The 21,800-nt window shown below is 60.6% G+C and overlaps 1 protein-coding gene across 3 annotated transcripts; it reads right to left on the minus strand.

Moving 5' to 3' along the window:
- Positions 1–1,357: 1,357 nt before the first annotated feature.
- GRK2 (G protein-coupled receptor kinase 2) lies at positions 1,358–21,681 on the minus strand. Of its 3 annotated transcripts, none has more exons than XM_025356846.1 (21): positions 21,364–21,681; positions 10,560–10,636; positions 8,639–8,712; positions 8,393–8,494; positions 8,212–8,286; positions 8,012–8,073; positions 7,119–7,170; positions 6,717–6,808; positions 6,349–6,448; positions 6,182–6,260; positions 5,958–6,088; positions 5,548–5,642; positions 5,371–5,478; positions 5,096–5,162; positions 4,690–4,790; positions 4,145–4,211; positions 3,977–4,072; positions 3,554–3,662; positions 2,941–3,077; positions 2,736–2,849; positions 1,358–2,638 (listed from the first exon to the last, which is right to left on the minus strand). In XM_025356846.1, exons 1-21 carry the CDS (start codon positions 21,474–21,476, stop codon positions 2,474–2,476), a joined length of 2,016 nt encoding a protein of 671 aa, XP_025212631.1. In that variant the 5' UTR covers positions 21,477–21,681; the 3' UTR covers positions 1,358–2,473. The 3 variants fall into 3 exon arrangements, with proteins under 3 accessions (XP_025212631.1, XP_025212629.1, XP_025212630.1); XM_025356844.1 differs by having other exon boundaries at positions 3,554–3,716; XM_025356845.1 differs by lacking the exon at positions 21,364–21,681 and adding an exon at positions 21,216–21,313 and having other exon boundaries at positions 3,554–3,716.
- Positions 21,682–21,800: the final 119 nt, after the last annotated feature.

Here is a 21,800-nt window from a genome sequence, read left to right on the forward strand (position 1 = left end):
GGAGATCGAGACCATCCTGGCTGACACGGTGAAACCCCGTCTCTACTAAAAAATACAAAAACTTAGCCGGGCGAGGTGGCGGGCGCCTGTAGTCCCAGCTACTCGGGAGGCTGAGGCAGGAGAATGGCGTAAACCCAGGAGGTGGAGCTTGCAGTGAGCTGAGATCCGGCCACTGCACTCCAGCCTGGGCGACAGAGCGAGACTCCGTCTCAAAAANCAGTGAGCTGAGATCCGGCCACTGCACTCCAGTCTGGGCGACAAAGCGAGACTCTGTCTAAAAAAAAAAAAAAAAAAAAAGCCGGGCGCGGTGGCTCAAGCCTGTAATCCCAGCACTTTGGGAGGCTGAGATGGGCGGATCACGAGGTCAGGAGATCGAGACCATCCTGGCTAACACGGTGAAACCCCGTCTCTACTAAGAAATACAAAAAATAGCCGGGCGAGGTGGCAGCGCCTGTAGTCCCAGCTACTCGGGAGGCTGAGGCCGGAGAATGGCGTGAACCCGGGAGGCGGAGCTTGCAGTGAGCTGAGAGCCGGCCACTGCACTCCAGCCTGGGTGACAGCGCGAGACTCCATCTCAAAAAAAAAAAAAAAAAAAAAAGCCACTGCCCCTGACTCTTTTGTATTCAGCCCAGAGTACCCTGCCCAGCTGCCTGCCTCCCTTCTTTGCCTGGCATGCTGTGCTTTGGCCATGGGCCCCAGCCATGCCCTGCAAAGCCCTGTGTGGAGTGGGCAACACCACCCATCTGTGTAGTCACCCCGGGGGCCCGCAGGGCAGGGACGTGGGGAAAGGGAAGTTGACCAGAAGCCTCTGGGTAGAGGAGAGGCCTAGTGCTGGGGTTCCCCTCAGGCCTCAGGGACCCCTACTAGGGCTGTGCAGTGAGAACAGAGAGGAGGCTGAAGCCAGAGATGGCCAAGGGCCTGCGGCGCGGTCTAGAGAGCAGACATGCCTTGTGACTGCTTCTGGGGAGGGGCGTCAGCTTGGAGCCTGCTGTGCAGGGGTGTTCTGCGGGCCTGAGAAGGTCGCGGTCAGCCCAGACACTGCGCCAGATGTAACACTGCTGGCACCTCCTCCTACTTACCTGGTAAGTGGCAGAAGCTGCTCTCTCCTCCCTGAGAAAAGGTGAGGAATGGGCACTGGACAGCCACTAGGCGGGAGGACTGCCAGCTGGGAAGGGCAGGAGGGGGAGTGGGACTCACTGCCTCACCCCACCTGGAAGATGGCCTGGGCCCCAGCAGGCCACCTTGGAAGCCGTGGTGGTGGAGGAGACCTGGTACCACCGAGACCCTCCCCCTCGGGCCCCAGCCCAGCAGAGGCTGAAAAGCAGTCACCAGGTACAAAGAGTCTGAGACAGCCGAATCAGGCACCATTTTTTATAAAAACGCATAGTCTCATTTTTCACTCTTTAAAATCACATTCAAAAATCGGCAAAGAAACGCCCCGGGGAATGAGTAGACGGGAGGGGAGGGTGCGCCAACCCAGCCCCGGGGGGGAGAAGGCGCGACACCACACAGGCAGCGTGACTGGCACGAGGGGGCATGCGGTGGGCGAGGCGGCGCCCCAAGGTGGCGGCACTGACAGGACGTGGGCTGTGGGGTTGGCCAGCCTGGGCAAGGGTACACTGATGGGCCGGGGTGGGGGGCACACTGACAGGCCCCAGCCAGCCTCCTTGATGTGCTGCCCGCCCACCTGGCCGGCCCCGTCCTGGGCAGAAGGGGTCGCACCTGCCCCAGCATCGGGGAGACCTCAGGCCAGGCGAGGCCAGTATGGCCCAACCCACAGTAGCCTTGCTGTGGTCCCTGAGCCCAGGTGCTGGGGGTTGGGGCAAGAGGGGACAGAAGGGAGGGTAGCAGCACCTGCCGCCAATGCCACCCTCTCAGCCGAGCCCTGCAGTGTCAGGGAAGTGGGAGTGGAGGCAGCCAGTGACACCGAGGCTTTTCCTGAATAAGGGCACAGGAGCCCGAGTCACTGTGGGAGGCCTTGGGGACCAGGGAGACAACAGGCCCCGCCTCTCACCAACGCTGTGGGGCAGGACAGTGCAGGGCCTGCCCCTCTGCAGCAGGAGGGGTGCAGTGGGAAAATTCAGTCGGATCCCTGTGCTGCGCCCGCCCCAGTGAGGGAGGCTGGGCCACTCAGCAGTGCCTGTGGGCACAGAGTGCAGCCCACAGAGCCCAGGGTGGCACAGCTTGGTGTGGCATCATCCCTCAGGGAAGGGGCGAGAGGGCTGTGCTCTTCCCCCACAGGAAGACACTGGGAGTGGGCAGCCCCTGGGGTCAGGACGGTGGGTGCCGGGCAGCGGCTGGGTTGGTGCAGCAGGAGCTGAGGCAAGCAGGCCCCTCCCGGGGGAGCTGGGCCAGGCTGGGGCCACAGGAAATCACAATAATTACAAAATAAAACCTTTTCCGCTTGGCGGGAAAACAAATAATAAAAATTCGACAAAATAAATTAGAGGTTTATAAAAGGCGGGCGGGCGGGTCAGAGGCCGTTGGCACTGCCGCGCTGGACCAGCGGCACCTTGCTCAGCTCCACCACGGGCGAGCGCGGCTTGTTCTTCATCTTGGGCACCCGCTGCACCAGCTGCTGGGCCTCGCGGTAGGCGTCACGCAGCTCCTTCTTCCACTGCACCAGTTCAGGGTCGCTCTACACATGCCAAGCCCAGCTCTGTTAGCTGGGGCTCTCCCCAGCCTGCCTGGCCTGGCCCCTCGGCCCTCCCACCCCCAGCCCAGCCCCCACTCACGTCGCACTGCAAAACGAACTGTTTCCCACCGCGGATCTTGAGGAGCAGGCACTTGCGCTCCTTGATCTGCGTCTCCTCCACGGACTGGATCTCCTCCATGGTCAGCAGGCTCTGCTGCAGGGCCAGGGATGGGTGGTGCAGGTAAGAGCTGGGCCGGCCGGCCACCTGGAAGCCCAGCTCCCAGACCCCCGCACGGGCTCCTTACCGGGGCCTCGCCCTCGCCCCGCCACTCCAGGCGGTTGGGGAACAGGTAGAAGTACCGCCGCTGCCACTGGGTCAGGAAGGGGTTGCCCATCTTGGACATGTAGCCGTGCATGATGCAGTCCTTGCCCAGGGCGTAGTCTGAGGTGAGAGACAGAGGAGACTCAGCCGGCCCCGCCTGGGTTTCTTTTTTGTTGTTTTCAGACAGGGTCTCCACTCTGTTGCCCAGGCTGGAGGGCTGTGGCAAAATCTTGGCTCACTGCAACCTCCACCTCCCAGGTTCAAGCGATCCTCCCGCCTCAGCCTCCCGGGTAGCTGGGAGTACAGGCGCGTGCCACCATGCCCGGCTAATTTTTTTGGTATTTTTTGGTAGAGACAGGGTTTCACCATGTTGGCCAGGCTGGTCTCAAACTCCTGACCTCAAGTGATCTGCGCTCCTTGGCCTCCCAAAGTGCTGGGATTACAGGCGTGAGCCACCACGCCCGGCCCCAGCCTGAGTTTCAATCCCAGAGCCGCCACTTTCTGGCTGTGATCCAGGGCGAGTTCCTTAAACCTGAGCCAGCTGCTCACTTCTAAGCAGGCAGGGGCCTGGTGCCGCAGCAGCCGGCGACCCTCACCTTCCTCATGGCCCAGCTGCTTGTTCTTGGCTTTCTTGCGAGCCTCCAACCGGTCTGTCTCAGCGTTGATGGTGTCGAAGACGGTCTCGGCCACCTCCTGCTGCCACCGCTCCGAGATGGTGAGGGGGAAGTTGCGGTAGAGCTCCTGATCACTGTCCAGTAACTTTACCAGGTGGATGGGGCAGGGGCACATGAATGGACAGAGATGCCGGAATACCATCAGCCACAGGCTGCCCAGACCCAGGGCCCTGGGTAGGGATGGTCAGTGCAACTGCCACCCCCCGGGAAGTTGGCTGAGGAGGAGCTGAGGCCTACAAGCTGGCAGGGCTGGCACAGGGTCTCACGGGTGATAAGAAGGGACAGGGATCCTCCCCCAGGCCAGGATCAGAGCCCAGGTACAAGAGGCCAGGCAAGGCCCAGTACCTTGATTCCTTTTGTGTCCTCCTCATCAAAGGAGCCAATGTCGAAGGCGTCAGCCGCGTTCACCTCCCCTCGTGGGGGGATCAGCGGGGGAGGGTACTGCAGCAGAACAGGGCATTAGCTCGGGGGTGGGACTGCAGAGCACCCCCAGTCCCTGCCGCAGACTGTTACCTTCTGCAAGAAGACCATCTGCCAGTCCAGGGAGCGGAAAAAGGGGCTCTCTTTCACCTCCTGAGCCCTGCGGGGAGAGGCCAGTCATCTGGGCTCAGCCCCACCCTGAGCCCTGGGCTTAACTCCTGGTTGAGCCACTTTCTGGCTCTGTGAACTTGGGCAAGTTCCTTAAGCTTGAGCTGTTTCCTCATCTCTCAAATGGGAGAACAGAAGTTCCTACATCATAGGGTTGTGGGTTTTAACATTGGTAAATTTTGCAACCCTATGCCCAGTGCTTAATAAATGTTCAATAAACATAAAAAGCTGCTATTATCATTGTCTGTGACAAGGGCCCCTCTGGAAGCCAGTTACCAGCTGGTTCCAGCAGCTCCAACCCCCAGGGCAGCCCCTCCACCCTGAGAACATTGGACAGGGCTGGCCATGCCCCAACTTGTGAGCTCCTCCAAAGAGGCTGCGACCTTGGAGGGGGTTCCAGGTGACGGGACACAGCCCTTGTCCTCATGGGGGCACAGCCGGCAGCATGCCCAAGGCGCCAGGGCACTCACCCTCGGCCCAGGCAGCCCAGTCTCCGGTTGACGTCTCTCTGCAGCAACCCCTCTAGCAGGGAGCGGAGTTCAGGGGAGAAGGAGTCGGGCAGCTCCACAGCCTTTAGAGAGGAGTGGGACATTAGCAGGGGCTTAGGAAGAGCCCTCGACCCCATCCCAGCTCAGGGGAGAGAGGGGTCCAAGCCCCCAGCAGAGGGTCAGATGGGGCGCAGCTTCCATCTGTCAGGTGCTCCAACAGCACGGGGAGGACAAGAGCCTAGGGGCAGGAGGTCTGCCTCGGAGGCCAGAGTAGGGGTCAGTGGCCGAGATCTCTGCTGGCTGGTGGGAAGCAAGAGTCATGCCCTGGCACTCACAGGAGCTCCCCCACCCACCCCCTCTGCAGCCCTGCGCTGAGACCTGCACCCACCATCGTCAGCGTCATGCGGTCGATCTCATGCTTGTCTTTGGTCTTGTGCTGCCGGAAGGGGCTATGCCTGGGCAAGAGAGGCCAAAAACAACATCAAAGGACAGGAATGGGGAAAGGGAGGCAGGCAGCATGAATGAGCTGTGACCAAAGTCAGGGACGGTGCCACCCTTAACACCAAGGCAGCTATGGGCTCCCCTCCTCTGGCATCCCACCTGGATTGGGGAGGAACTTCTCTTAGCCCCGACCCACCTGCCCACCTGGGACGGGCCACTCACCCCCGCAGCAACTTGAAGAGCATGCACCCCAGAGAGAACCAGTCGGCACTGCTGTCATAGGCTACGCCCTTCTGCAGGACCTCTGGAGCCATGTACCCGTGGGTGCCCCTGTGGGAGCAAGGGGGCCATGAGCGGGAGTGGTGAGGGGTTGGGGGGGAGAGGGTGGGGGGCACTCACACGCTGGCATGGGGCTTCTTCTTGGAGAAGTCGCAGGCCAGGCCCAGGTCTGAGATCCGCACGTGGCCATGCTCGTCCAGAAGGATGTTGGCCGGCTGTGGAGGAAGCCCAGTGAGCTGCCCAGGGCACTCAGGATGGGGCCCGGCCAGGCAAGATGCCAGCTGGGGCACTGCTTCACTGGAGAGGACGATGGCTCCCCAAGGAAAGGGCAAAGGTGGGGTCCTCTCTCTTGTCCCCAGCCACAACCTGGACCCAGAGAGTGGCTCGGTGGGAAGGGCAGGGGCGGAGATGGGAAGACAAGGGGCGGCCATGTCCCAGGAGCCTCACTCCTCTGGGCCTGGTGGCCGGGATGCTGAGAGGAAGGAGAGGACAGCTACGGAGGCCCAGCCTAGGGACAGCAAGGTGCTCACCTTCAGGTCCCGGTAGACCACGAAGCGGTTGTGCATGTGCTCCAGGCCCAGGATGATCTCGGCCGCATAGAAGCGCATGTCAGCCTCTGAGAAGACCCCGTGCTGGGACAGGTGGTAGTGCAGGTCCCCACCTGAGGGAGGCAGCCCCACAGGCAGCATTCAGCATCTTGCCCCAGCCTGTCGTGCCTGGGCCCAGACCACCCTGGGGCAGGGCCAGCACTCACCATTCATGAGGTCCAGGATGAAGCTGAGCTTGTCTGGTGTGTGGAACGCGTACGACATGCAGACGATGAATGGGCAGTCCTGGGAGGGGAGAAATGAGGGGAGGGGCAGTCAGCAGGGGTGCCCGGGGTTCCAGAGCCTCAGCGGCAGCCCAGCCCACCCCACTCACCCCGGTGCTGACGAGTGAGAGCATGATGCGCTCGTTCAGGGCCAGGGTCTCCCCCTGCTTCATCTTGATGCGCTTTTTGTCCAGGCACTTCATGGCGTACCTGCAGAGCAGAGGTCGGCAATCAACACCTGGGAGCAGGGGCCCAGGGCTGCCTCTGGGGGCATTTGAGGGAAAGACTAGACCCAGGACCAGCCTGTGTCACAAATAAGAGACAGGGAGGGCTGGGGCCAGAGGAGCCTGCAGGGGTAACAGCATGGCAAGACAGGAGTGCATGGGGCAGCAGGTAGCCCTGTGAAGAACCCAGCCCATCAGGGCCCCCAGAAGCCCGGCTCCCCCAGACATTCCCCCACGCCGAGCAGGGTGCTCACATCTTGCCTGTGTCGGCCTTCCGGCACCCATAGACCTCGCCGAAGCCCCCGCGCCCGATGATGCGATGCACGCTGAAGTCATTCATGGTCAGCTGAGGGGCAGTGACAGCTGCGGTCACCACAGGCTGCCTTGGCCCAGTCCTGGGGCAGAGGCACCTGGGCAGCAGGGGCTGGCCCCACGCCAGGGTCCTCATACCCATGTCCTGGCCATCCTCGCCACACACTTACCTGCTCCAGCCTCCCCATGCCAGGATCCCGGCCCTGACCCCCACAGCCACGGCCCTGGGGGCTAAAGGACAGATACTCCCTGACCTCCCCACTCCCAGCCAAGCCTCAGGCCCAGCTCCCGGGAGAGGAGCAGCAGGGTGCACAGCTTTCCATGCCCCACCCAGGCCCACTCACGTGGATGTTGAGCTCCACATTCTTCCACTGGCAAAACCGTGTGAACTTATCGCTGGAAGAGAAGAATCTGGGCTCAGGGGCCACTCAGAATGTGGGAAGGATGATGCTGTTGTGAGCCTGCCCCACCCAGCAGCCACTCCCTGGGGTCCCGTTGAGGGTAGATGTGGAAACATCACGAGCTTTAATGTCCTCTTCCAGGAATGATATGTTGAGGGCCTGCCCACCCACAGTGCCAGCCAGGGCTGCTTGGGTACCCAGCACGGCCCTCGGCCACCTGGCTATGGCTTCCTGCTGGAATCAGATCCACACAGAGACGAGGTCTTCCAGTTTAACCCAGACCTTCTGCTACCATATCCTTGACAAGTGCGTCTCCCATCCCTGCTTGCATACCTTCAGTGACACAGAGCTCACTCCATGGCTGGGCAGCAGTGACCCTAAAAAAGCTGCTCCCTAAAGCTAGCTGAAATCTGCCTACAATTCCCACCCACCGCACCAACTCTGGCTGTGAGGGTCACGGGGGCTGTGTGCTCTCCTGAGCCCACCCCTACCACGACCCTGATGCTTCTCAGCCCGGGTGGGCCAGCAAGGTGCTATACAGCCCATGGGAAAGAGGCACAGGTGGCGCGGCTCTCCTAGGTCCCTGGAGCTCCCTGGAGCTAGGAGACTGCCTGGGATGGGCTTTGAGCTGCCTGGTGCTGAGGATGGCAGCATGGGAGAAGATGACCTGCAGCCTGTCTGACCTCTCAGGAGTCCTTGCAAGGGGGCCACTGACGGGCCAGCCACCTGCCTGCTCAGGGCCTAATGAAGGCTGGCTTCTGCCCTCCACACCAGCCACACCCTTTTGAGAGCGGCCTCTCCCTCCCCATTCCTCTCCTACACTGCCCCGCTCTCACCTCTCGATGAATTTCTGGAACACGTCCCCACGGAGGTTCTGACAAATCTCTTCAATGTATGGCTAAGGGAGGAAGCTGGAAGTTGGTGACTGAGCCCCGAGAGACCATGGCTGCCCAGGCCCCACCCCTAGCTGACCAGGCTCGTTGACCCGGGGCTGTCCAAGGTGACTTTGCCTGGGCAGGGATCGGGAGGCACACACCTGGAAGAGATCTGGAGGCACCTGCTTCTTCCCCAGGTGGCCTTGGACATGCTCAGTGGCACTCTTGGAGAACGGCTGGGGAAGACAGAGGTGGCCATGAATTCTCTGCAGGGTCCTCTTTTCCCCTCCCAACCTGCAGGTGACTCTGGGCCAGCACACAGGGCCAGCCGAGGACACTCACGTGCGAGCAGGCCAGCAGCTCCTTCATGATGTATGAGTCGAAGATCTCCCGGCTGCGCGCCACACGCTCCTCCTCTGTCTCCAGCTTCTCATACTTCTTGATCTGGAGGACAGGATTCCTGCAGGTCATCTATAGCCCAGCAGGGAATGGGGGTGCCCACACCAGGTGGCTTGTGGATTCCACAAAGCTGCCCCAACCTCCTTCCCTTTCTCCGGGCAGAGCAGGGCCCGGGCCTTTGGGCCTCACCTCCTCGTAGAACTCCACCAAGGGCCTGGCCTCCTCCAGGTGGTTCAGGCAGAAGTCTCGGAAGAGCAGGTACCCTGAAGGCAACAGTGTAAGGTCACAGAGCCATGCCTCCGAGGCCTTCCCATCATTGCGGATGGTGTGAGTTGAGCTCCCTGGGCAGAACTGGCTATGGAGATGGCAAAGGTGGTCTCGGCCCCAGGCAAGGGGTGGGCCAGGCAGCCACTAAGGCTGCTGCCAACTTGAAGACACCTGGATTCTGGGTCAGGGCCCCTATGTTTCTACCCTCTTCCTGAAATCTGTTTCCCCAGGTGGCAGCTGGACGGCGATGGGTGAGGCAGAGGAGAGGTGTTAGCTCTGGCATCAGGGAGCCCTGGCTTGGCACCTGGGCCCCCACTCACTGCAGCCCAGGACCCTGTGCCTGCTCTGTGAGGCCGATACCCCGCAACGGGGCGGGCTGTGCAGGTGCAACACGATCCAGTCTGGGGGCCCTGGGATGCTGTGGCCACCGGGGCCAGTTCAGCCTGCAGCATGGAGGGGAGGTTAGCAGGGGGCTCTGAGAGGCCACACCACTCCTCTGAACCCTGCCCCACTGCATTGTCTGGCTTATATGCACAGTGGCCTGAGAAACAGGCAGGAAGGATGGGTCCAGTTGGAGAAACTAGGGCTCAAGGAGCTGGTCAGACACACTGCCTGTGGCAGAGGCTCAAGCGGAACCTAGGACTACTCTACCAAGTGGCAAGTCCCTGGGAAAGAGGTTGGGGGCTGGGGCCTCAGGGCAGGGGGCATGGAAGGGGTATGGGCCACAGGGAACTGGAAAGGCAAGGTGGGCTGTGGGAGGGGTTCTCAGGGGACCCCAGATAGAGTGCCCTCATGCCTGAGTAAGGGGCCTGGGCCCGGGCCCAGGGACCTGGCCCCCGAGCACTACCCGGGGACAGAGGCCCTTCTCAGGCCTCCAGTCTGACACGGGTGAGCCGGCTCAAGCTGGCAGCCTCCCATGCCTTCGGGGACACCGCATGGGCACCTGGGTCAGAGCTGCAGCCATCACTTCAGTCCTCACTGCCTGGCCTTTAGTGCAGGGCTTTTGAGGAATGGGGACCAGGCTTCACAGTGGGCACAGTGCTCTCATCTGACTGTGACAGGCCTGTGCAGTGGGACTCATGAGTCCCATCTCCCAGGTGAGGACACCAGCAGACTCAGAGAGGTGAAGCAACTTGCCCGAGGGCACATGGCACAGGCCTGGGACCCAAACTTTGTGCTTCCTGACACACCGACTCCCCCAGGCTGACGTCCAATGCCTGATCCCATCAGGCCAGGATGCCCCCTGTCCAGAGCTGAGCTCCTATTCTCAGGAAGGCCAAATCAGAGCCATGTGGGGCTGGAGCCTGTTTCCCGAGACCTGCCCCAAGCCTGCCCTCCAGGCCAGGTCCACAGGGTGGGTCGCATGAAACTTCTGACAGCAGGCATCAGACACCAGCTGGAGGAGGAATGGAGGGCCAGCGCCAGGCAGGTTGCTTACAAAGAGGGCCCATGGGGTGGGGCGGGGCCAACCACAGCTCGGCAGGCGCCACAGGAAGGGCCCCGCCTCTTCCTGTCAGTTCTACCAACGGCCCAGAGCAGCTGCGGCCGCGCCAAGGGGAAGCTGCAACTCTCAAAAACAAAAACCCCAAAGGAGGAACTTCCCTGGCGGCCCTGGAAGACTCTGGGCCCCCACCCCCACCACGGGGCTCCCTGGGCCGATGGGCAGGGGCTAGGAGGCACGCAGGGTCACAGAGACTTGGAGCAAACCCTGGGGTCTCGCTGGCTGCTCCACCCTGAGTAGATGGGAGGCCAAATCTCCAGAGAGTGGGGAGCACGGCTGGGCTGACTGGGGTAGGGGCAAGAAGTGAAGCCTGGTGGCTGGCAGAGCCACTGCCATACTCACCCAGCTTCTGGGAAAAGATCTTCTCAAAGGTCACCTCGCCCCGGTCCTCCAGGTACTTCTGCATGACACTGCGGATGCTGTAGGACAGGGGAGCGCAGTAAGCAGAAGCTCCCAGAGCCTGTCGGGGCTGCAGGCCCAGAACTGTGAGCGGAGGGCACTGCTGGTGGTGTCGCCACTCCCTCCAGGAAGGAGGCCACCATGTCGGGCATACTCACTCACCCCAGCCACAGGTCAAACCAGACGGCTTCCAGGAAGCCTTTCCCTGCACCGCCCCCGCCAGGTTGTGTCCCAAAGGCCAGGGTGGCCGGCAGGTGGCCCCCTGCTTAGAGGCCCACTGCCTGTGGGGTTTGGTCCCAGTGCTGCAACCGGCTGGCTTTGGGCACTTGGCCAAGTCACAAAAGCCAAACCTGGTTTGTGAGCAGATGAAAAGACACACATGTGGCATCTCCACACAGGGGCACATGGCTCGGCGGTAAAAAGGAATGAGGCACTGACAGGGGCCACAACGCGGATAAGCCTTGAAAACATGAGGCTGAACGAAGCCAGTCACAAAGGGTTGCCACATACTGTGGGAGTCCACTCACATGAACAAACCCACGGACACAGAATGCAGATCTGCGGCTGCCGGGGACTGGAGAGAGGGAGAGGAGTGACTGCCGGTGGGGATGCGGTTTCTTTTTGGGGTAAGGGTTGCACAACATGGTGAATATACTAAAAAACACTAAATTGTATAATAAAATGATGAATTTTGTATGAACTGCATCTCAATGTTTTAAATGGTAAGAAAAGGCCATGCCTTGGTCGTGTGTCCTTAGTACTTGGATATAAAATGTGACCCCTGCCCTGGGTTGGTTGGTATGGCCGTAGGGGAGGGACTGGCCACTGTGACCCCTAAAACCCAACCTGACACCCCCCCACCCTGTTTATCTCACCCCCACAATGAGTGCTGTCTGGGAGAGCCACAACAGGCTACACTCCTGGCCTCAAATACCACCTTACTATCCCCTCCTGCCCTCTCCTGGTCCATCTCCAGCCCAGCCTTGCCAGTCTGTCCCGATGGCCAGCTGAGGCCTGCATCTGGTCCTCACTAGTCTGGGCTCCTAGGGTAACGTGTAGCTGCCATACTGAGGGCATGTGCGGGGCTGGGGGCCTGTAGGGCCAACAACCTGAGCCCATGTCATGCTCACATGGCCCTGCAGGATCTATGGGGCCGCCAGCAGGCCTCCCAGGAAAAGACTGCAGCTGGTGGAGATTTGGATCTGCAAGTCCAGATTCTCTGTGCTTGGCACGGCCCCTGCCTCTCTGCACCCCGGCCCTGCCTGCCCCTAGGAGCTCAGTCCAGGGCTGGTCGGACTGGCCACCCAGGCTGTGGTCATGAAGACCTGCTGCACATCTACCCCTGAGGCACTGTGTACATCATGCCAAAGCCACCCCCTGCTCCAAGCAGCCCTGCCCAGGGCATGGTTCTGAGCCTGTGATACCAGACAGCGTGTGCAGAAGCCTTGGGAAGGGAAGGAGGCCTCTGGGTCTGGGGAGGCACTGTGCAGAAGGCGGAACTCCCCTGGGTTCCTGGAGTGCAAGCAGGATCTCGGCAGGTGGCGAAGCCAGGGAGGTCGGTAGACATGGGAACAGGCAGGGGACAGTATGTCCAGGGATAAGCAAGAGGCCAACAGGGCAGGGGAGAGGGCACACAAAGGCCATGGCAAGGGGGAGGGCAGGGCCTTGCAAACTGGGGGGCTTCAGAGCCAAGGAGTGGGCGGGAGAGCAGGACTCAGGAGGCTCGGTCCAGGGCAGCGGCAGCCCAACTCCACTGGAGGCGCTACGGGGAGGAAGCCCAGGCAGAGGCGACACTTGGGCAGGAAGAAGGGGAAGAGGGTGGGTGGGAGAAGGCTCAGGCTGTCGGGGACCAGGAGAAGGGTTATGAGTCCAGCCCCATGAGGGCTTCCAGGCTTTGGGCCCGAGAGTCTGGAAGAACAGTGGCTCCAGCCAGAAGAGCTGTCTGCGGAGAGCAGCTCCAGGCAGCACTGACCTGGCCTGTGGACCCTGCCTGGCCACTGGCCTCAGGCTCGAGATGGGGGCTCCTATCCGTTTCCGCTGGGCACTGTCCTTCTGGGAAGGGCTGCAGTGGACTCCCGGGCCTCGGCCCCTGATCTCACTTGGTTCGAGCCTTCCTCAGGAAAGGCCGAGCAAGATAGCACGATAGCACGCGCACAGCAGGGTTGCCATGAGCACAGTCCTAAGGCCGTGACCCCCTCGCCTGCTCCCCACCCTCAGAGGCTGGGAGGGGCTGTGGCCTCTTCCAAAGTTGTCTCCAACAGGAAGCAGGGCACTGAAGACAAGGATGGGCCTAAGTGACCCTGAGTTCGCATCCTATGACTCCTTCAGAACAGACCCTGCCTGGATGGGAAAAGGGTCAATGCCCCACCACCAGGGAGTCAGGATGCTCTCTGAGAACTGGCAGGAGCTCCGAGGATGGGCCCCCCGTCCATGCCAGCACACCCACCCCTTCAGGACACATGCCAGCTCATGTCCACCAGCCACTGTTAAGGACATGTTTCCCGGCACATGGGACTCCCAGGGACACAGGAAACGGTGGACGGAGACTGTGGTGTTTCACACACAGCAGGGGCTTCATAAAAATCTCTTTAACTGAGAAAGACACAGTCCCTGCACTCAGCACTTGCAGACAGGAGGCCTGGGCCCCGGGCGGCCCTCGAGGCACAGGTTATGCACTGGGAGACCAGAGCGTGGAGAAAATCCCAAGGCCAGGGGCCTGCATCTCACCTGGGAGGTGGGCCGGGAAGGCGGGACTCTGGTTCTGCACCAGATTTTTGAGTTCTGGGACATTCTGGTCCACAGAAGAGGATGAAAAAAAGCAAAAAAAAAAAAAAAAACCACACAAAATGCCAGTCTTCCGAAATGCCTGTCTTCTGAAATACCTGTCTTTGGGGCAGTGGAGGGTCAAATGAGTATGATCAGGTGCTGGTCAAGCGGAAGGCAGCGACAGGCAGATGCAGATGACAGGCAAAGCAATTCTAGCCTGTAGGGGTCACCCACCAGGAGCTGGGCATGGTCCTGGGAATGGGGGCCATGGGGCTTCAGCAGTAAGCCCCACTGAGCCCCAGACTTGCTTCCTAGGAGCCTGCAAAAATGGTGCCAGCTTGGCAGGGCGCAGTAGCTCATGCCTGTAATCCCAGCACTTTGGGAGGCCGAGGCAAGCGAATCATGAGGTCAAGAGTTCAAGACCAGTCTGACCAACATGGTGAAACCCTATCTCTACTAAAAATACAAAAATTAGCCAGGCGTGGTGGCGTGCGCCTGTAGTTCCAGCTACTCAGGAGGCTGAGGCAGAAGAACCACCTGAACCCTGGAGATGGAGGCTGCAGTGAGCCAAGATTGCGCCACTGCACTCCAGCCTGGGTGACAGAGAGACTGTCTCAAAAAGAAAAAAAAAAAATGGTGCCAGCTTGGCAGAGGGAATGGCCACCTAGAAGCCAGGGAGTAGCCACTGCCACTTCTCAACTGGACATACAAAATCTCCAAGGGGGAAGCATGCTCGCTTCCCTGCCTGCGACAGCCGGGGAACCTGCCGGGTAGGCCCTTTCTCCTTCCCAGGGGCTCTGCTGTCCGTCCCCGCCTGGGAACAGCAGGAAGCAGGACCTGGGGCTCTGAGGCCATCTCTCCCCTCAGCAGCCACGCCTGGGCATGGCCACCGCATTCTTCCCAGCCCACAGCACTCCACTTTCTTCCTTAAAAAGAAAAAAATGTTTTTTAAATAAAATAAACAACCCCCCTCCCCCCAGCAAGAAACCAAACACGAGGTCAGGCCTGAGCACAGTCCTTGAATGGAAGGCCCCCAAAGTGGCAATTTTAGGGTTTCCTGTCTATTCCCATGGGTCTGGCTGCCAAGGGAACTGGCAGGTTGGAAGAACTTGCCACTGGGGGCAGCTCCTGCCAGGGTGGCAAGCACAGGCGGGCATGGGGGCGGTGCAGCCTCCTGGGTTGGGTCACCTTGTCTCCAACACCGCTCCCTGATACTGGCAGAGTCTGGAGTGGCAGTGAGCCCAGAGCGTGTCCCTGCCCCCACCCAGGTCAGCAACCCTGAGATCCAGGGGAACTGGCTCCCAAGATCTACTCTGGAGCATCAGGAGAACCAAGTGGCCTCAACAGTCCCAGACGGAAGGACCCTAAGGATCCCAACACTTTTGGGCAAGGGCCATCTTGATCTTTGCTCTGGCCGTTGGATGGGTGCCTGGGTTCCAAATGGCCCTTACCACCTGGTCACAAAGTTGAAATGTCCAGTTTCCCCACTTGTAAAATGAGGATGTCAATGAGATGCTGAATCACCACCATCACACTGGCCATTTGCAAAGCCTGGGCGGACACGGCAGAAGGGGGGCTCCTAAGATGCCAGGCTGGCCGTGCTGCCCACCGTGCCCTGCCTGCTGGGCCATGGGAGAGAGCCGCCAGAGCCCTGTTCCTCAGCGCCCCACAGCTCACGGACAGTCCGTGCTGGATCACACAGTGGCCGGTCTTGCCCGACCCTCTGTTCCACATTTGCTGTGTTCTTGGAGGATGGGGTCTTGGTGGATGGGGCCTGTGGCCAGGGCTGAGCTGAGCAGGGTGGTTGGGACTCCCCTGCTCACAGACCAGCTTCAGGCACTGCATCGCTCTACTGTGGGCCCAGTGGGTAGAGCCTGCAGCCTGCCCTGCCAAAGCATCAAGGGCTCCTTGGCACAGAGGTGCTTGGTGCCTGCTCAGCCTTGGGAAGGAGTGGTCAGTCCCACCTTGGCACCCCTGCAGCTAGGGCAGCCCGCACCAGCTCCTGCTGCTCCTGGAGCAGGCCCAGCCCAACGCTGGGGGCAGAAGACAAGTGAGCAGCTGCAGCACTGAGCGCTGGGTGACAGGGAAGGAGTGGGTGCTGAGGGAGCACTTCCGGTCCCTTCTGGCACCTCATGGTTCAGAAGAAATGCAAAGTCCAGGCCATGCTCTGTGGCATGGGCTCTCTCAGGTGGCTCCTGCTCGGGGTCAGAGGCTGCAGCTGTGTGGACGGGAGGGAGTGACAAGTCAGAGGCCAACACACTCTTGCTGATGGTGAGGAAACCAAGGCTGGAGGAAGCTGGCTGGGCCACGTGCTCCAAGGCCCACAGTGAGTTAGTGTCAAAGAAAATGTCCAAAGGCTGCCTGAGAAACGGCCTCCCACCACAGCACCCTCCATCTTCCCCTTGTCCCCTGTGAAAGAGCTGGGTGCAGGGCTCAGAGGACCCTGACATGTGCCCAGCCTCTGGCCTGGAGGCCCTCCCGCCCCTGACCAGGGGCTGCAGGAGGCGGGCAAGCCCCCTTCCCTGGAACCCAGGATGAGAGGCAGCCTTGGCCGGCAGCTGGCAGCCAGGAGCCATGGTTCCTGTGCCTGTTGTGCGACAGCGATGCTAAAGCTTTGCCACGCCAGGACGGTGAGAGCTGGCACGAAGGCTACAGGCTTGGCAGGTCTGGTGCGGCCACTCTGGGAACCGTCCCCTGGGAGATGAGCAAGCGTTCACCAGCCAGCGCAGCAGGGCTTGTGGCTATGGCCGAGGTGCTCCCTGTGGCATTTCCAGGAAACCTGACACCAAGGTGCCAGCAGCAGGAGGAAGTCCCCTGGGGCTTCTTAATGCTTCTCAATGACTCTCCCTGGGGCCAACAACATCCTCAGAGCTCAAGGACGGGGCCACAGACCAAATAGGAAAGACCAGCCCAAACCATCAGTCCAAGGCAAGCCCTGAGCAGTGGAGAGAAAAAGCCAGCTGGCCCGGCACACAGCCTGGGCTCCGGAACGTCGCGTCGGCCACAAAGCAGTTCCCTTGCGGGGATGCTCGGGAAGAGGCACTCTGGCGGCCTTGTCAAATGTCACGGCTTCTTCACAAATATGACATGAGCACCCACACCCTGCAATTTACTGCCGACATGGAGACCGTAATCTGCATCACGCTAGAATGCACCAAGAACAAACTTCCAGAACTCTGTGCCCTGTGGTTCCCAGGAGGGGGTTGTCCCCCATCACAAACACGAGATGGCTCTAGAGTCAGAAAATTGCCCCTAACTGGGAACAGAGCTGCCAACATGTTAATACCAGAAAACCCACTTCTGCCAGCATAGACGTGGCCCTTTGCAGTAAGCAGCAAAGCAGAGAAGGGATATTATTGTTTTAGAAAAAAGCTGCGGACAAACATCTCATTTTTAGTATCTCAGTTGCAGCAAAGTAGAAATAACGTGAATATAGCTCCATCCAGCAGCGGAAACTGACCTATGGGGAGCCGAAGGAGAGTAGGGAAGGGGCTTGGGAAAAAGGGGCAGGTGTGAGGGAGGCTGTGCGTCCTCAAGGGCAACACTGTGCTTTTGGTTCCTGCTATGTGTTCTGAGGCAAGAGCATATCCTGAAAGCAACAGCCAAGCCAACCCAAACCCACTAGCCTGAGCACTCAACCCCTCTGCCAAGCCCACCTGGGTGCAACCTAGGCACGGGGAGGAGATGCTGGCTGCGGAGCACGCCTGCACCTGACGTCACCGGGAACTTACTACTAGGAATTGATCGTGCATTAATAGGACACCTCATTCTGGGTTAACAGCCCAAATTCCCCTGCACAGATTCCAATCTGCATTGCTCACACTCCCTTCAAATCCATTTATCCAGGTAACGGCAGGCGGGCGACTTAACGGCAAATAAGTGAAACCCATGCTCTGGAAAGGAAAGCAGATGAGAAACACACCCCAGAGACCCATTCCTGGGGAACGGTGGGGCTTCAAAGGCCCAGAGGGAGTGACTGCAAGAAAGATCATCTTGCTTTCAGGGAAAGGAGTCAGGAGAATGCTGCCACTGAAGTGGAAAGTTCTGGGTAAGGGACAAAGGCTGGAAGCAGCAGGGTTGCAGCTGGTGCCGCAGGAGTGGAGGAAGGAGGGAGGGAAAAAGCTTCCCGCTGCACTCCTTCCCCCAAAAATCAAGGGCAGGAAGTTCTGGCTGCAAAGAGTTAACAGGAACGAGGCAGCGGAGGAGCAGGGGCAGGGTCTGGGGAGACAGGGAAGCCAGAAAGGGGCAGGAAGGAGGAAACTCTCGGTGGGGAGGGACCAGGAAACAGCCAAGAAATCGGGAGGCTGCAAGAGGCACCCGGCTCCGACAATCTGCTGCTGGGGCTGCCACTGTCACTGGGGAGGGCAGAGGAACCTCCTGGGAGCGCCCAGGCAGGGCTCCTCAGCTAGGAGCCCAGATATTAATTACACCAGGCCTCAGTGGTCATATCAAGCAAATGATGAAAATTACAAGACTGCTGGCTGCCGGGAAAGGGAGACAGCAGTTCCTTCAGGGCAAGGTCCAGACCACAGACCCTGAGAGTGAAGGGGCAGCCCCCTAAATTTACCAAGGTGGAAACCGAGGCAGGCCCAGTCAGGCTAAGGGACTGGCCTGGGTCCCATGTGGGCTTGTGGTAGAGGGAGAAGCCAGGTCTCCCATCCTCCAGATACACAATGCTGCCTTACGCTGCCTCCTTCTAGAAGAAGGTCGGGGAAAGGGACTGTTTCCTCGGATTCTATAGGGTGACAGAAGGGGAGGCCCCTGTACCAACTCAATGTGGCACTGTGCCTAACCACTCCCATTCCCTAGCCATTGGAACTCAGAGCTGTGATGCCAGCCCCAGCTCTCGGCCAAGCCACATCCCCAGGCACCAGCCATGGAGGGACTGCCAAGGTGGGCTACCTCAAGGTGTGAACAATTCCCAGAGGCACCCTGTCACGGGGACAAGCCACAGCCCCTCTCCCTGACTCTGACCTTGACCTTAGGGGTATGGGGAAGACAGGCTCCTGCATCTGATGGGACCCTGGAGTGGAGCTGCCCCTCGGGGCAGTAGCTTTGCCAGGGCAGCTCAATTCTCCATCCCAGCCAACAGGAAGGGGGCTGAGCCTTGTGAACTGTGACAGCCAATGGCCCCAGACAAGCGATGCCAGTCAGCCCACGCCGCAAAATGTGGACAGGGGTGAGAACAGTGGTGTGCAGGGGTGGGTGGAGGGGATAAAGCACAGCAGAGAAACAGCACTGGCCTGTGTGGTCCAGAAACCTGAGGCCCCATTCCAGCTTTCTTCTGTGACGAGGACACGACTCCTCCCCTCCCTGAGCCTCAATGACTTCAACTGCTAAAGGGGAGAATCCCATCTGCTGGGCCTGCCTCCCACAGTTGTCAAAAGGACAAAATGGAGTAAAAAGCACTCTGCAAATGGAAAAGTGTCGGGCAAACATGAGACATGGTCAGGATCACCATCGGGGCGGCGGGGGGTGCGCTCTGCCCCACTGGGTGTGCAAGACAAGGCATTATGCAAAGGGCGGCTTGCTCCCTAATGCCCCAGGCCTGGACCCCCACGTAGGGGTGGCCCATAGCCCTTCCCAGGCCTTAGCACACTGACATTCGGCGCTCGCAACTCCAGTCCATTTCACAGATGTGGGCAATTTGCGGAAGGCCATGCTGCTGATGGTGACCCAATGTGAAAACCTGGGCTGCCTGGCTCCGCCTCCTGCTGTCCTCCTAGAATCCTATCCAACCTTGTTTCTGCTCAGGACTGCCTGGGGCGTCACACAGTCCTGGTATTTCTTGAGCAACTACTACATGCAAGGCATGGCCTTGCCAGCTTCACAGGTTGGTTGAAGAATTGAGAGGACAGATGTCAAAACAGGTAAGTCAGTAATAACTCCTATCATTATTGCTATCATCGCCATCACTGCTGTGGATGGGAAAGGGGACAGGAAAAGAAGAACATCTCGTTTCTCCGGGTTCTGACACCTGCAGAGCCAAGGCGGCACCCCATCAGAAGCAATGCATTCTGGGGGGAAGAGTACACGAACGCAGACAGTTCCAGAAAAGGTCCCACCTCACACATTGCCGAACTCCATCCTGCAGGAGGGTCTCAAGGCTGCGGCCACCAAGGAGAGCCGTTTTGAGCCCTAGAGGCTGACTCCCCCATTTCCTCCCTCGTGGGTTTGTCATTTCTGAACTCATTTCTGCACTAACCGTCACTGCTCCCTGGACAGCCCCCAGCTGACAGTCAGTCTGGTTCCTGTTTTGAGAAATCTGATTGCAAATATCTTAGAAAAAAAAGGCCCTAACGGCCTTTTCAGAATGCAGACCAATTTTCCTCTCCCCGGCCTGACATTGAGTCAATCCAAACACCCAGTGAGCAGGGCATGGCAGAGGGGGCCGGTGAGGGCCATGGGCATGGCACCCCTGCAGCGTCAGCCCAGGCTTAGACAGACACTTCAAAGGCTGAGGGACATCACAGAGTCACAACTCTTATTTCACGCCATCTACATTTCACAGACGAGAAGACTGAGGCCCAGTGAGGGAAGGGACTTGCCCACAGTCACAAGATAAGACCACGGCAGTGTGGACAGGCCCCATTCCCAGCCTGCTGGGGCACCAGGAGGCTAACTCTCAGGCATGCACGAGGAGTTGCCACACGACACAAAGAACTGTGGCGGGCACATCTGCTCCCTGGCGCAAGCCAGGGCAGCCAATGAAATGTAGAACCGGAAGTCTGAAGCCCTGATCTGTTGGCCAGGTGCCACCTGAGACTACCTGTGTGACTTGGGGCAGGTCACTCACCTCTGGAGCTTCAGTTTCCCCACCTGTTCCACAGGGACAAACCCACACCTGTCCTGGCCACCCCATTCGCTGCTGAGAGGCTCACACAGTGGAGAGATACTCCATCAGCCATAAAGAGCTGGACAAACCGCAGCAATCGTCCACATCCTGTGTACTTTTGCACCTACATCCTGAACAGTCTAAACTTTGATACCAGGTGTGATGTCAGTTGTCTTACAGGGGCGGCAGCTAGGGTCCAGCTGTTGCCAGTGTGCTGGGAGGGCCCCTGGTCAACAGCACCCACCGGGCACCATATGCAGTGCACGCCCGAGAAGGAATGTGGGGGAGAGGGCACGGGATGTTTCCCCCACCTGAGCGCGGTCCGAGGGGGAGGGCGCCCGCAGCACCCTAGGTCCTGCTCACCACGCCGCCCCGAAAGCACTCTCAAGCCCAACTACAGGATAGCGACTCCACCAGAGGGTGGGAGAAGAGTCCGGAAAACTGGCTGTCCCCCCACACCTCACACAAGTGTAGACTGGAGGGGAGACGGGTGGGGGTAGTGGAAACCCCAAGGCGAGTGCCGTGAGCAGGGACAGCAAAAGGGTGGGTGACATCGTCAGGCGAGGTAAATGGTGGCCGGCGGAGGGGAGGGGACCCCACAGGGACCAAGGGCTGCTCGGAGGAGGATGAAGGGGCGCGCCGGGCCCCTGTGGGAGAAGGCGGGAGCTAGGGGCTGACAGCGACTGGAGCGGGGGGCCGGCGGAACGCGATAAGGAAGCAGCAGGGCGGCCGGGGAGACCGGAGCGGGCCCGGGGGCCGAAGGGGCAGAGGAGCTCCGGAGTTGGGGCGCTCCGGGCTCAGGCGCCCGGGGTCTGGGGCTTAGCGTCTGGACCCGCAGGCGCCACGGCCGGGCTGCTCCGGGCTCGGGGGCCGACAGAGGGTCGCGAGAGCCGGCCCCGGGGGTCCAAGTCGCGGGGTCGAGTGTGGGGCCAGGGTCTCGGAGTCGCGGCCGGGGTGCCCGCGGGGTCGGGCCGGGGCCGCGGGCGACTTCTCCTCACCTGGGCTCGGGCAGCAGGATCTTCTTGCTGGCGCGCGCGGCCGGCGTGGCCTTGCTCTTCTCCATGGCCATCAGGTAGCTCACGTCGGCCAGCACCGCCTCCAGGTNCCCGCGGGGTCGGGCCGGGGCCGCGGGCGACTTCTCCTCACCTGGGCTCGGGCAGCAGGATCTTCTTGCTGGCGCGCGCGGCCGGCGTGGCCTTGCTCTTCTCCATGGCCATCAGGTAGCTCACGTCGGCCAGCACCGCCTCCAGGTCCGCCATCTTGGCGGCGGCGCTGCCTCCTCCCGCCGCCGCCGCCGCCGCCGCCGCCGCTCCCGCTCGCTCGGCGCTCGGCCCGGTCCGGCCGCGGCTCGGTCGGCCTGGGGCGCCGACGCCTCCCGCCTAGCCCCGCTCGGCGCCCGCGGCTCCGCTCGCCGCCGCTCACAGGCGGCGCCGCCCCATGGCGCCGGCTCGGGCCCGGCCCAGGTGAGGAGAAGTCGCCCGCGGCCCCGGCCCGACCCCGCGGGCACCCCGGCCGCGACTCCGAGACCCTGGCCCCACACTCGACCCCGCGACTTGGACCCCCGGGGCCGGCTCTCGCGACCC

This window comes from Theropithecus gelada, chromosome 14 (genome assembly GCF_003255815.1).
Source record: "Theropithecus gelada isolate Dixy chromosome 14, Tgel_1.0, whole genome shotgun sequence".
Taxonomy (NCBI): Eukaryota; Metazoa; Chordata; class Mammalia; order Primates; family Cercopithecidae; genus Theropithecus; species Theropithecus gelada.